The following is a 12,857-nucleotide window of genomic DNA, read 5'->3' as shown; positions in this document are numbered from 1 at the left end:
ACTTAATAGCTCAGAGGATGCTGAACAGCGGGAAGGGGAGGAGGGTACAGAGGTTCCTCAAAACCAAAGCCGAGAGCCCGGCGCCCCAGAGCGAGGTGCGGACGGTGAGACAGTGAGAGGGGCTAGGACACCCCTAACCGGCTCCTGGCGGCGCTGTGCCGGGCCAGGACCGAGGACCACCGCGCTGCTCGCTTAGGGTGCTCAGAGCGGGGTGGGAGACTGTCCTTGCTCTCCACCCCCCTTCTCCTCCCCCAGCCCTCACGTTCCGCGCGGGGACCAGATGCCGCCGGGCCTCCTCCTTCTCTTTCCTTTGCCACGCAGGGAGACAGGTCTGACAGCGGACACGTTAACAATTTGGGGGCAAAGGGGTGGGAGTCTGTCCCTCCTCCCCATCCCCGCCTCGCGGTGGTTCCTTGCTCCGCCCAAGAGCCGGGCGTAGGCAGTGAGAGAGGTCACGAGGCTGCGCCCCCTACCCTGGGGGCCGCGCTGTGCCCGGCCCCCGCTCCCACTCCCGGAGGGCTGCTCTGACTGCGGGGCTCGAGGGAGGGAGGGAGGGAGGGGGCCTGTCCCTCCTCCCCACCCCCGCCCCGCAGTGACCCAGGCGCCGCTCGGGCCTCCTCCTCCCTGCCCCTCGCCAGCCCGGGAGTCGCAGGAGGACGGGGCGCGGCTTCCCGAGCGCCGGGCCTGGTTCTCCCGGCGGCGGCAGCTGCGCCCTGGGGGCGGGGAGGGAGCGCAGAGGGACCGGGCGAAGGGGCAGTGGGCGCCCCGGCCTCGCAGCGCGGCTTCAAGTTTCCACCGGCGCGCGGTTGTGCAACAGCGAGAGGAGCCGGAGCCGCGGGCGCCGCGGAAAACAGGCCGAGCCCATAAACAAAGCCACGTGGCCTCCGGGCCGGGGGGGCGGGCTGAGAGCAGGAGGCTCTTCCGGCAACAAAGAGCCGCGGCCAGCGGCCCGGGATAAATACTGCCGCCCGGACCGCGGCGCAGCGCTCCAGCGAGCCCCGCGCGCCCGGCGACCCTCCTCAGCGCCCTCTGCGAGCGCAGGTACCCCGTGCCGCACCCCCCCCGCCAACCCGCAGCCCTCCGCGCCAGCTCCCTGCAGCCGCCCCCCTCGCCGACCCCAGCATCCGGAGCATCCGCCCAGGGCGGCGCGTCCCCGAGGCCGCCGGGCCGGTCCAGTCCATCAGCCGGTCGCGTCCGCTCGCGGTGCCATGCCATTCCTCGGGCAGGACTGGCGGTCGCCCGGGCAGAGCTGGGTGAAGACGGCCGATGGCTGGAAGCGCTTCCTGGATGAGAAGAGCGGCAGCTTCGTGAGCGACCTCAGCAGGTGAGGGGATCCGCCACCAACTTCCAGCTACGCAAAACAGACCCGGGCTGGTTTCGGGGCGCGGGGCGGATGAATGGGGCCAGGCAGGGCTGAAACAGGGTGAGGAGGGAGCCCCTGCCTGGGGGGATGGGAGTGAGCTGCCCGGGTTTCTGCAGAGGTCTCCAGAGCACGGGATCCGGGGAATTTAGTTTCTCTTATTGTTCAACGTCATCGTCTCCAAGTGGGCACGACTCCTTACAGAACCCCGGGTCCCTCAGAGAATCTGACGACAAACGCGAATCTTGTCCCCAAACGCTCAAACTTAAGCACACAGTTTCAGGGGGCCCCTGCCTTAAGGACACTGGAGTCGCGCGGTTTGCATATGTGGGGGCGCGGGAGAGTGGGCTGCGCGCCTTTCGCCGCTGGGGTGGCGGCGCTCGGAGCGCCCAAGCGCCGTGGGCACAAGTCGGGTGACGCGATTGGACACGGGTCCCGCCCGGAGCACCTCCAGACGCTTCCCACGCACAGGCGACCACAGTGTGGGCAGGGAGGATGAGTAACCAGGAAGGCGCGGCCAGATGGTCCCTGGGGCACCAGCGCTTGCGGAGCGATGGTGAAGACTGGGGGCTGCAGAGCCGCGGAGGAGGGAAAGGAGGCGGGGGATGCAACCCACAAGCCTTCTGCTTCGGGGGAGGATGAAGCATTTGCACCTGTTTCCTCAGTGGCCCTTTCGGTCAGTTGTCTTTGTATACTGAGTGCACCCCTATTTCAAGTGATGCCTATCCACTGCAGAAAGCCCACCTGGCTCGGTGAGCCTCTGGACTCGAGGCCCCACGTGAGCTCGGTCAGTCTGATGGAAAATGCCAGGCGCGCTGAGCCTGGTGCTCTGCGAACGCAGAAGCGCCAACTAATACGTTAGATGGTCTGGAATCTGTCAGTCCTGGATCTCGCCAGTTGACTTCCAGATCCCTGCCCTTTGGCCCAGATGGGGAGAGCAATGGAAGTGGGTGCAGCCTGGTCACCCTGGGTGCTTTTGCCTCTGGCCTTTGGTTAAAACCACTGGGCCCTGAGCCCTTAAATTGACTTTAAAGGAGAATTCTGTAACTGGACCAGGTTCCCGCTCACTGAAATCTACCAGTGGTTGTTTGGCTGAGCCCTTGGCACTCAATTTTAAGAAAACTAGCAAGAAAATGTGATTATTTTGACAGCTCAACTTCCAGAGCCCCCCATCTGTTTGTGATTTGTAAAGCATCAAACTCCTTTTATCTCCCAATGGGGGGGGGCGAAGGCAAAGTATTTAATCTTGGGGGTCTGTCAGGAGAGACAAGAGCTTATTGACCTTTCTGTTCAAGTTACTTGGAGGCAGTCCCTGGGGAGTTTTGGACTTCGTAGTGCTTTGGGGAAGCACTATAAAGACATCTGATTTATGGAAAATCAGATAATTTACTTACAGAAAAGTAAAAAGACCAACTGCTGTCACTAGACTCTTATCTTTTAGGGACTCAAGTTACCAATTATGCCTGAATTATTCTCCCTAGACTGGAAGGTTCTTCCTCGTTCCTAAGAAATGATGATCTAATATGTTGGTATTTTATTTCTAACAGTTCAGCTCCTTTCTAGGGAGGTGCAGCAAATGATCTGCTGAGCTGTGACCCAGTGGCTCACCCAGGTATAATTGTAGGATGCTCCTCAGCGGCAAGCAGACCATTGGGTTCAGCAGGAGAGGATTCAAAATACAGTCTCTGGTTTGTGTAAATATTCACAGTGTACCTGCTCCAGTGTAGGAGAACCAAAGATGGTTTAACTTACCACAAAAGTTTAACGAGGCTGGGATCGGGTAGCTTCCCGCCCCTTTGTCCTCTTCTTGAGCCTTCTTTCTTTCCTCGAATTTCATACCTTCTGAGCTAGAGCTGTGGCGCTACCCTCATTATCACAAGTGGTGATCAACATAGGGACCACCTGTGGCTCTTTGAGTCAGAGTTTGGGAATCCTTTGGGAGCTCCTGGCAAAGCAGCTGGCTGTTTGTTTGAAGAGTGTTGTTTTTTTTTTCTCCAGCGATTGTAAACAATCCCTTCCCTACTTCACATGAGAAGTCTGCCAACTTTTTAAAAGCAGTTGGCCTGCTGAGACCTGGGTTTGTAGTCTCAAATATCCCTACTGTTTTCAGTCTGGTGATGTTTCTCTGTGATGTCAGATTTGGGCTGAGTGCCTGCCTACACAGGTGAAGTTGATTACCTCTCCTGTTAGGAGAAAACAAAAGGCAGGCCTTTCAAAAGGGGTGGGATGTAAGACACAACTGAGAGGCGTGGTACACATCTCTAGCTCCATGTACCGTTCTGTGAGCTGGCTGAACAAGAGTGGGGGATGAAGGGGACATGTGTGTTCTAACCTGGGGGTGTAGTGTTGAGTGTTGACCACAGCTTGTCTACACAGCACCCCTTCTCTGGACCCTGCTGGCTGTTCTCTCTATGGCTCGGGGCCCTGTCCTCCTCCAGCAGCAGAATGTTACAAAGCCCATCACAGCTAAGTGTCCCAAACTGAGATCATGAGAGGATTTCAGATAAGCTTAAAGCAGGGCCCCTTGTTAAAAAGTCGAAACTACATAAGATAGAAGAGGAATGGCAAGTGTTAAATTTGGGGGAGCAGATTAAAAATGCAGGGAAAGAGTTTGGCATGAATTGGGGTGATCCAAGAATGCTTCAAGGAAGTGTGGTTGAGGCACCTCACACAGCCCTCCTCACTAACAACCCCCCTCCCTGCCCCACCCCGCCCCCAGGATGAGTAATTAGCCGTTCTTCTCCAAGCCTACAGTCCTGCAGTTGAAATCCCCAGTCTTGCTTTCCAGTATAGCTAAGGCTGAACCAGGAAGTTTACTTTGGTGCCCTGGATGAGTAGTGCATAAGAAAATAAAAATAATAGTTAAGATTTTTACGAATGCTTACTGTCTGCCAGGCACTGTTCTAAGAGCTTTGTACACTAGGCGGTTTGTTTTACCAGAACAATTCGGGTCCTAGCCATGTGAGTCTGGCAATATGGGTACTGGAGCAAATTAGTATAGAAATCTCATTGGCCTTAATGTACAACTAAGCCCTTTGGGGCAGGCCACAGCTTTCTTAAATGGCCTGTTATTGCAAATGCAATGAGAAATAGGGCTTTACTGTTTTTCCCTTCCCTCCCTTTATCTCTGCTACCCAAATGACCTTATTTTGAAATCTTTCCACCTTTTCTAATGTTGTCTTTAAATATCTTGGTATGTGTGTGCTGATAGTATGTATCATAGGGCTGGGAGAGGTCTTTTTTCTTATTCTAGGCCTATGCCTATAAAAATCAAGATTAGTAAGAACTGACTACAATATAGTAACTAACTGGCTGTTGAATTTACTGAAGAAAGTAGCCTCTTCAAATGGTTTTACTTATTTAAAAAAAAAAAAATTAGATGTCACGATTCCTAAATGGTGGTGGCTTCTGTTGTTGAAAGTTTCAGTTGAAATTTTCCATTGGCTTTGTATTTCCTTGAAATGGGCATAATTGAACTCTTAAAACAGCCTGTAACTGAATATATTATTGCTTAAGAAAAAGCACATAAGCGGGCAACACAAATAAACCCCATAGCCCTTCCTCCCAGGCCCTGCCTCTGGAGTCCACAGCCTAATCACCAGGCGAGAAGTGCAGGGCTTCTCTTTGGGTAAAGCTTGCCTACTTTCTGCAGTGGGAGAGCATCATCAATTATGTCAAATTCTTCTTAAACTAGCTTTGGAAATGAGTCACTTGGGCTTAAAGCACTTTGTTGTCCTTTCTGTGAAGAAAGCAAGTGCTCAAATTCCTTTGAGGCATGTTTTCAATTAGAAAAGAATAAGGTGAAATATAAATATTTAAAATTTCTGAGAAATGGTCACAATCTGTGGCCCAGCCTCTGACAGTTTTCTGCTAAACCTTAAATGTGTGATTGAGAATAAGACAGCTTCATTTTATGGTTCTTTATACGTGGAATTGAGGCTTAGGTTTTTATTCATGGTGCGTGTGTGTGTTTTCTTTAAAAATAAGCCTCCGTGTGGTATTTTTACACACAAAATGTCCTAACTTTGCTTTCTAAAGCTGTTCTCGGCTTGGTACATTGTGGACCAGTCAAGTGACCTTCCATCCTTTTCCTTCTCCTCAACTTTGAAATTTCTTAAATTAGCTTTAAGGACTCAGAGTTCTGTTCTCCTTTTGCTCGGCCCCTCATTCCCTGCTGACTTGGGAGCAGATGACTGACTGGATGGTGGTGTTATACCCCTATAGTCGTGTAAGCACACACACACTCATGCATGAAGCAAAGCTGGCCCCAAACGTTCACCTTTGGCTTGCTTAAGAGAGGACCTCCAAGAGAGGGCATTTCTGCAGTAATCTCTCTGAAACCTAAAAATATCCTGTTTCCCTGAGTGAAAAGAAGGCTAAAGATATTAGGAAACTCAATAAATGATATTAAGCAGGGCCTTACAAGGGAAGATTAACAAATGATTGATTATCCATCAAGCTTATTCTTGTAGGTCCAGAAACACTGAGTAGACTGGTGATGTCACGTGTAAGCATTTTAGCAAGATACTTGTACTTATTGAAGTGCTACTTGAGAGACTATTGTTGCAATGGGATGCTGGAAATTATTTCAAACCTTCTTTTCTCTTTTACCATTTACCTAATGTCCATGGAATGGAGACGTGCAGGTGTAGCTCATTTTACCCAACAGATGTATGTCCAAAAAAGATATAAATCAAATCACATTTTAAATTCAGCAGAGAAACTCAGAAAATGAAAAGACTCTAATATATTGGTGGTATAAGAAAAGCCCCCTAGTTTGTGTTTTACTAGGTGGCATTATAAATCCTGCCTTGTGCATACATGCCCCATGGGGGTTGGGAGGGCAGGGAACCTCGCTTCTCATCGTACCTCAGTATTTCACCTGCATACCTTCTGTAGAAACTCTTCAGAGATTTACTCTGAAGTTACATTGTATAATAGAGTAGAACTCTGTCGGCCCCCTAAATGATAGCTCAGCCTACTGAGGGAAATAAGCCCCTGACCCAAATTGAACCTGTACGTGCCTTAGTCACCTATGGATTGGGCAGTTCTGTCTTTTCAGCCCTTGTAAATTTATTAATTTTGAATTCAGCTTGTTTCATTTAGGACCCAAGGTCTTCACCTCGCACCATGATGCCTGGTGTTAGTCCAAGAATTATGTGAAATCTAAACAACTAACACCATACACTAACCATCTCCTAGAAATGGAGTTTGTAAGTCAGATTTTTGTAAATGTTTTAAAGATATGATAGGAGCGTGCTGGTTAAAATAAGCTTGAGTACACTTTAAATCGGTGAATCGTATGGTGTGTGAATTATATCTCCATAAAGCTGTTGATTTAAAAGTGGCTTGGGCTGGATGCTTTTGCAAAATGAAGGCCTTGTGTATTACAATGATGCCACTACGATTACTGGTCCCTCTCCCTCCCCCTGCATTCATCATTTTTGCTTAGAGTAATATTGTAGTACCCTGCATTGTGCTTAAAGAGTGCAGGGCTGTGTGTGCGACACAATGCAGGCACTGTTGGGGAATTCAAAAGAAGTAGAAGCCCCCATCCCTGCCTTCCACCCAGATGTGACAATGCTTCATCCTACAAGAGGAAAGTCTGTGCCTGTAGAGACTCCTTTTGAGTGATTATTTTATTGTGTTGTTTGAGGAGCATGTATGTTTGTGTTTTATAACCCAGGAAGTTATTTATAGAAACAGCTCACATTAAAGTATAGCTGTTACAGCTCATCCCTCTTGTCTTCTGTTGCTCCTAGTTACTGTAACAAGGAAGTATACAATAAGGAGAATCTTTTCAACAGCCTGAATTATGATGTTGCAGCCAAGAAGAGAAAGAAAGACATGCTGAATAGCAAAACCAAAACTCAATGTAAGCTGTTTGTTTTAAACTTAAGACAAAAACGGTTTGAAGATCATTATGATTGGTTCTTTGAAGAAAAAAAAATCACACCTCGAATGTTAGATATCTGCTTTAATGTTTACTGTGTCATTGACAGAGGTTACTGGGATCTTTGCACCCAGAAACCTGGCTGTGCATTTTACGAGCGGGATTAATGTGTTCTTTATAGGCTTGTTTATAAGCCAGTTGCTAGTTGGGTTGTTTTTTCTCCCCTGCTTGTCACTTAGATTTGACATCGTTAATTTAGTTGTTATACAGTGATATGGTCAGCTGAATCAGTTCCTGGGTGTGCTTTTATTTTGAACTGTGTTTTGAAGCTTTGAAAATAGATTTGTTTCTCCCTCTTTCCTTGTATAAATACTATTAACATTTCTAGATGCTGTACGTAAGAGTATAAAGTTCTATGAATAAGCAGGGATTACAGATTTTTAGTTTAATCCATTTTACTACATGGTTTTCTCATGTTATCTGTTTCATTTCTACTTTTTATGGCCTTGTATAAGTTGTAGGCTTGGCATTTAAAACAAACTTGTACTTCAGTATTAGATTTTTTTTCATTTTAAAGCTTTGGTGTTCTAAATCTCACTATCAAAGATTTGGAGTGCTTCAGACAAAGTAAATTATCTCTCCAGTATTTATACACTGCAGAAATTAGTCATTTACATCCTCTTAGATTGTCGATAGAGTCTCTGTATTTTTTTGTCAAAACTTTTTACACTTTGGAATAGATGAAAAAGAAACAAGTTTAAAATGTTGGGCGTGTTAGAAATTTTAAAGCTGTGTTTTTTTGTCCCTGTAGATTTCCACCAAGAAAAATGGATCTATGTTCACAAAGGAAGCACTAAAGAGGTGAGCATCCTTCTGTTTATGAAAGAGTAAGCTTAGCTTTATGCCTCCCGGGATAGGAGAGAGGGGAAATCGGGCAACAATGTTACTTCACATCATGACCATCTTCTTGGGTGTGGTGGTGGGTAGCAGCCCACTGCCTAGCCACCATCAGAATTTGGAGCAACAGAGAGAGAGAGAGAGGAGCAAAAGTCACTAGGTGGGCTCCCCAATCATTCAGTGAGATAATGTATGTAAAAGTGCTTCATAAAGATTAATATACGCATCTCAAATGTATTATTATAAGGCTGTGGCCTTTCCCTCAGAACAGCCCCTCCCTTGTGTTCTAACATCTCTTCAGACTTCAGTTAAGTTTTAGCCCTTGAAGAGCTGATTGCTCAATATAGCAGAAGTTTTCATGCCCATTCAGTGTGAGGCACCGAGCTCGATGTAGAAGGGGACAAGACATTGTAATAACTGCATCTGTAAGGCACGTTATAACACCCTTTCATGTACATTTTCTCTCTGCACAGGCATGTGCTCAGATAACTAGGATGCAAGGTAGTATGATAGAATTTCTATCACTGTCAGGGACCTTGGCAAACATCTAGTTCCTTCTGTCATTTGAGGCCCTGAGAGGGTGAGTGATACACCCAAGACCACCTGATACTCAGAGCAGAGCTGGGCTAGGAGTCAGGGCCCTCTGCTCCCAGTTTCTGGTGTGTCATAGATAAAAGATCAAAACTTCTTTTCTTCCTCATGAAGCCTTAAAAATGCTTCTGATTATCACAATAAGAAAAGCACTGGAGATGTGAAGCACGGTGGCAGACAGAGTTGACACAGTGGCTCTAATTCTCCTCCTAGGAGTATGTTACAGTGCCAGTCACCATCATCTCACACATCATATATCCAGCTCCCAACCTTTCCCTGATAAGCAACTACTTATGATTTTCCCATTCTAGTGCGTGCGGAGAACAAGGGCCCAAATGGTACAAGTCACGAAGAGGGTGTTGAACGTGTGAGTCACTGACTAAGGCTGCTGCCGGCTGCACTACCCATCTTTGTGGCTCACAGGGGGTTCCCAGAAAGAGCTTATCATGACACAGGAAAGATGCAAATACCTATAGGTTACCTAAGACAGGCATCGAGCTTGTCAGTAGAGTCCAGGCGGATTGTTCTGGAGAATGACCTCTGCACCCCCTATTTTCATGTTCAGCGCCATGGATATTGTACGTTGGGGGAAGCTTTCAACAGGCTAGACTTCTCAACTGCCATTCTGGATTCCAGAAGATTTAACTACGTCGTACGGGTGAGTCTCTGTAGATTGTCCAGACTCTCACGTTGATTTGTCGTCTGGGGTTGTCTTGAAGTAGTTTCCCTCAAAAGATAACTTTTTGGGATTCTGGGAATTTTGAGGAAAGCAGAAAATGGACTCCTCAGTCCCCCCTCCCCTGAGGTACTTCAGGTTCGTATGTGGATCCCATTAGGGTGTCCTTGAGATTGGCTCCAACAGACAGGGACTGCCAGGATACTTCAAGGGAGCCACTCCTAGCCCTCGTGGGTCAATGGGAACACATTGCAGGCAGCGCAGGCTCTCGCAGCAACATGAGCAAAAGAAAATCCAACAGTAAGCCATTTTTAAAGCAGACTTGTTTTCAAATTTTAAATTCGTAAAAAAAGGCTTGTTTTAAAGCCTTCTGCAGCTCTGATTGTTCTCACTGTCCCTCGTTGTCCTGCTTTGGTTGACTCTAGGTGACCCCAAGGCATTCCTGGTTTAGACCACAAAACTGGATGAGTTCAAAGCTCCTGAGTGCTTCTTTCTCCCACCCCCATGTGATAACAATATTCAGTCCTGTGTTCACCTAAAGCTTCAAAATACCTCTTTGGGTCAGTTGTCTTGCGTTTTAAACCCTATGTTGGAAAAAAAAATTTTTTTTAATGAGCTTTAGCAAAACATTAATGATGAAGGTGCTAAAGCAAATAAGTCAAACCATGACCTGCAAGTCAGTGATTCTTTTTAATTGGTTTATTGTTGTTCCTCTTCCCGCTAAGCTCCCTTGTGCTTTTTGTCAGTGATTCAACCTGGGAGGTGGCAGCTGTTCGGGTTTTAGGCTCAGAAGTAGGAGGGAATTTACCTCCCGTGGGTGTGGGTTGGTTGGGTTTTTATTTTCTTCTTCCTGGGTTGTTGTGCTTGTCGGTGCCGTGTCATTGAGTCAGATGATTGCAAAGGCTCAGCCAGAGCGATGACATTCAAGCCCCCTTGAGGACTGGATTGTTCACCTGTCATCTGGGCAGATGCAGGGCTGCCGTCCCAAGTGACCTGAAAAAAAACCCAGGCCTCCTTGTAGGTTAGAAGCTCTGAGCTGAGCTCGTGACCACATGAGCAGATCTGTCCACTCTTCAGCTGAACCCTTATTCCAATGCAAAAGGGAGGAAAATAAGAGACCTTCTTGATGAAATGCTCATGTCACTCAGTGTGACTCTGCCACTTCAGGGAGGTCACTGCGACCTGCAACCCAATCCAGGCTGGTTGGAGACAGGCCCAGGAAGGTCTGGAAACTCTGTTGCTAAGAATATGAATAGTTTCCATCTTCTGGATATTAAAGGAAGACACTCAGATCTAATGTCTTGATTCCAAAGTGATCAGCAAAACGGTCAGTTTTTAGATGGTTCTGCTTCCTTACCTGTTTTTCCTTTCACAATAAATAAATTAAAGCACAGGAACAAAGATCATAATAGCGAAAATCTATTTCATGCAATTATGTGCATTATCACCTTTTATCCTTTTAACAATCCTCTGAAGTGTAGGTACTTTTATTATCTCTGTTTAAACAAATGGAGGTACAGCAAGGGAAAATGACTTGTCCAAGGTCACAAAGCTATGTAAGCAACGAAATCAAGATTTGAAAGCTGGGCAGTTTTAAGAGTCCACACTCGCAACTGCTACAGTAAGTTCTATATAAGCAGAGGATTGAAAGGAAAATGGGCTGAGGTCAGATCCCAGCTCCACTACTCAGTTTCCCCTCTGTAAGAAGAACTTAGAACAACCTCGACTTCATAGAGTAGCCGCAAAACTCGTAACATTATCACCCATGTACCAAAATTATGGTTGATTCTTTCTAAAATGCCTTTTCAATGTAGTTGATAAAAAATGTTTTTCTACTTTAAAAAAAATAATTAACGGAGGAATCTTGCACCTGATTCAGACTCAGCACAGCGAACTTGTCTGATAGTATCTAATTGTGAAAAAGATCGTGAGCACTTCTAAGTAATCTTTGAGTTAGAGAAACTACTGGATGCTTTCAAAGTTGTTAGGTTCAGAAATAGTGGAAAAATATTTCTATTTTGGAAAGAACAATCTTTTTTTCCCCTTCACTGTTAGAGTCCTCTGTAATTTGAGAAATAATATGTTATTTTTATAAAGAGCTTAAAACATTTTAATGATAGGCACTGCGTTTTGAGGGTTTTCTTCTAAGGAACTCAATACACGTCTCATATAGTTTTCTTATCCTTAAACCAACTTTGAGGTGTAGCTTGCCAATATGTTAGCCCCATCTTACTACTGCGACCTAATCGTTTCTTAACACTGCAGTGATTCCTTAGCTCCAGTAAGAAACTCAACCAACTTCTAAGGCCTTTAAAAAAATTTTTTTTAATCTCTTTAAAGCCAAAGTACATTTTTAAAAAATGTCTCGTCTTCATGCTGGCTGTCATCTTCAGAAAAAGAGACATGCAGAGAGAATAAAAGAGATGGCCAATACTGTCATCTCAAAATTTTTCTCAATATGTATGAAAATTTTGTGGAATTTTTGGAACAAAAATTTTAAATATAAACTGGAGAGGTTTTCATATAGCATTCGTACCTTATTTTAATTGGCTTCAGGCTACACTCATTGTCTCTACCCACTTCTCTACACACCCCCAATGGCTTAAATACAATTTTAACTGTGGTTTCAAAGACGATTTAAAATCTTTAGAAGCAGCAACTTACCCAGTTAGGAAAGGCCATTAAAAAAATTGGTTTACACCATGCCTCAAGACCAACACATTTTGGAAATTCCCCTGGGGAGCTGGCAAGGATTCCAGGGGCTGGGCTGGTGATGGGGTTGGAACTTGGTAACCACAAGGAGGTGAGTGCGGACTAACTCACCCAGGGCACAGAGAGGCCAGTGGAGAAAGTGGGTCTCCAGTGAACCGGGAGAGGGTTTCAGAAACCACACGCCAACTCGCAGCTCTCTGAATTGAGCCTTCGGTGGCCCAGTGGTTCTCAACCCTGGCTGCACATTAGAATCACCTGCAAAGCTTGTTCTTCTACAGAAGCCCACCTCTAGAGTGTCTGATTTAATTAGCTGAAGGTGGCGCCCAGGCATTTCTACTTAAACTTATCCACCAGGTCATCCCAGTGTGTTTTCACGTTTGCGAACCATCTCAGAAACTACTTGGGATCCCAAATGTTATATTTTGCATCCTGAGGTTTTGAACAAGACACACTGAGGCATATGCACAGCAGAGGGCTCTAATGCTTTCATGCCAGGATGACATTTGGTCTGGTCCTCCCAGCTTTCTCTATGGAATGAGAATGTGGCCAAATATGTGGTAACTGTAGGTGCCATCTTCAGACCAGGAAGGTCCTGGAGAACTTTGAGTAGCAGTTTCCTGACTGGAATGAACTGACCCGTATGTGCTAGCAGTTCAGGAAGGACAAATGAAAGCTTGCCACCCCCCTCTCTCTGTCCCCCTGCAGCAGAGAAGAACGTCACAACCTAA

General features: G+C 46.5%; 1 protein-coding gene across 1 annotated transcript in view; it reads left to right on the top strand.

Annotated features, from left to right (window-relative positions):
* Nucleotides 1–568: 568 nt before the first annotated feature.
* Nucleotides 569–12,857, top strand: part of FBXO32 (F-box protein 32) — a 32,896-nt gene continuing 20,607 nt past the window's right edge. The window contains exons 1-4 of the mRNA XM_058564896.1: nt 569–1,324; nt 7,123–7,235; nt 8,065–8,114; nt 9,307–9,399. Of these exons, the coding sequence (XP_058420879.1) occupies nt 1,209–1,324; nt 7,123–7,235; nt 8,065–8,114; nt 9,307–9,399 (372 nt within the window). The 5' untranslated portion in view covers nt 569–1,208. The remainder of the gene's footprint in view (nt 1,325–7,122; nt 7,236–8,064; nt 8,115–9,306; nt 9,400–12,857) is intronic.

Source organism: Diceros bicornis, chromosome 21 (genome assembly GCF_020826845.1).
Source record: "Diceros bicornis minor isolate mBicDic1 chromosome 21, mDicBic1.mat.cur, whole genome shotgun sequence".
NCBI lineage: Eukaryota > Metazoa > Chordata > Mammalia > Perissodactyla > Rhinocerotidae > Diceros > Diceros bicornis.
This window is presented reverse-complemented; position numbering and strand designations above follow the sequence as displayed.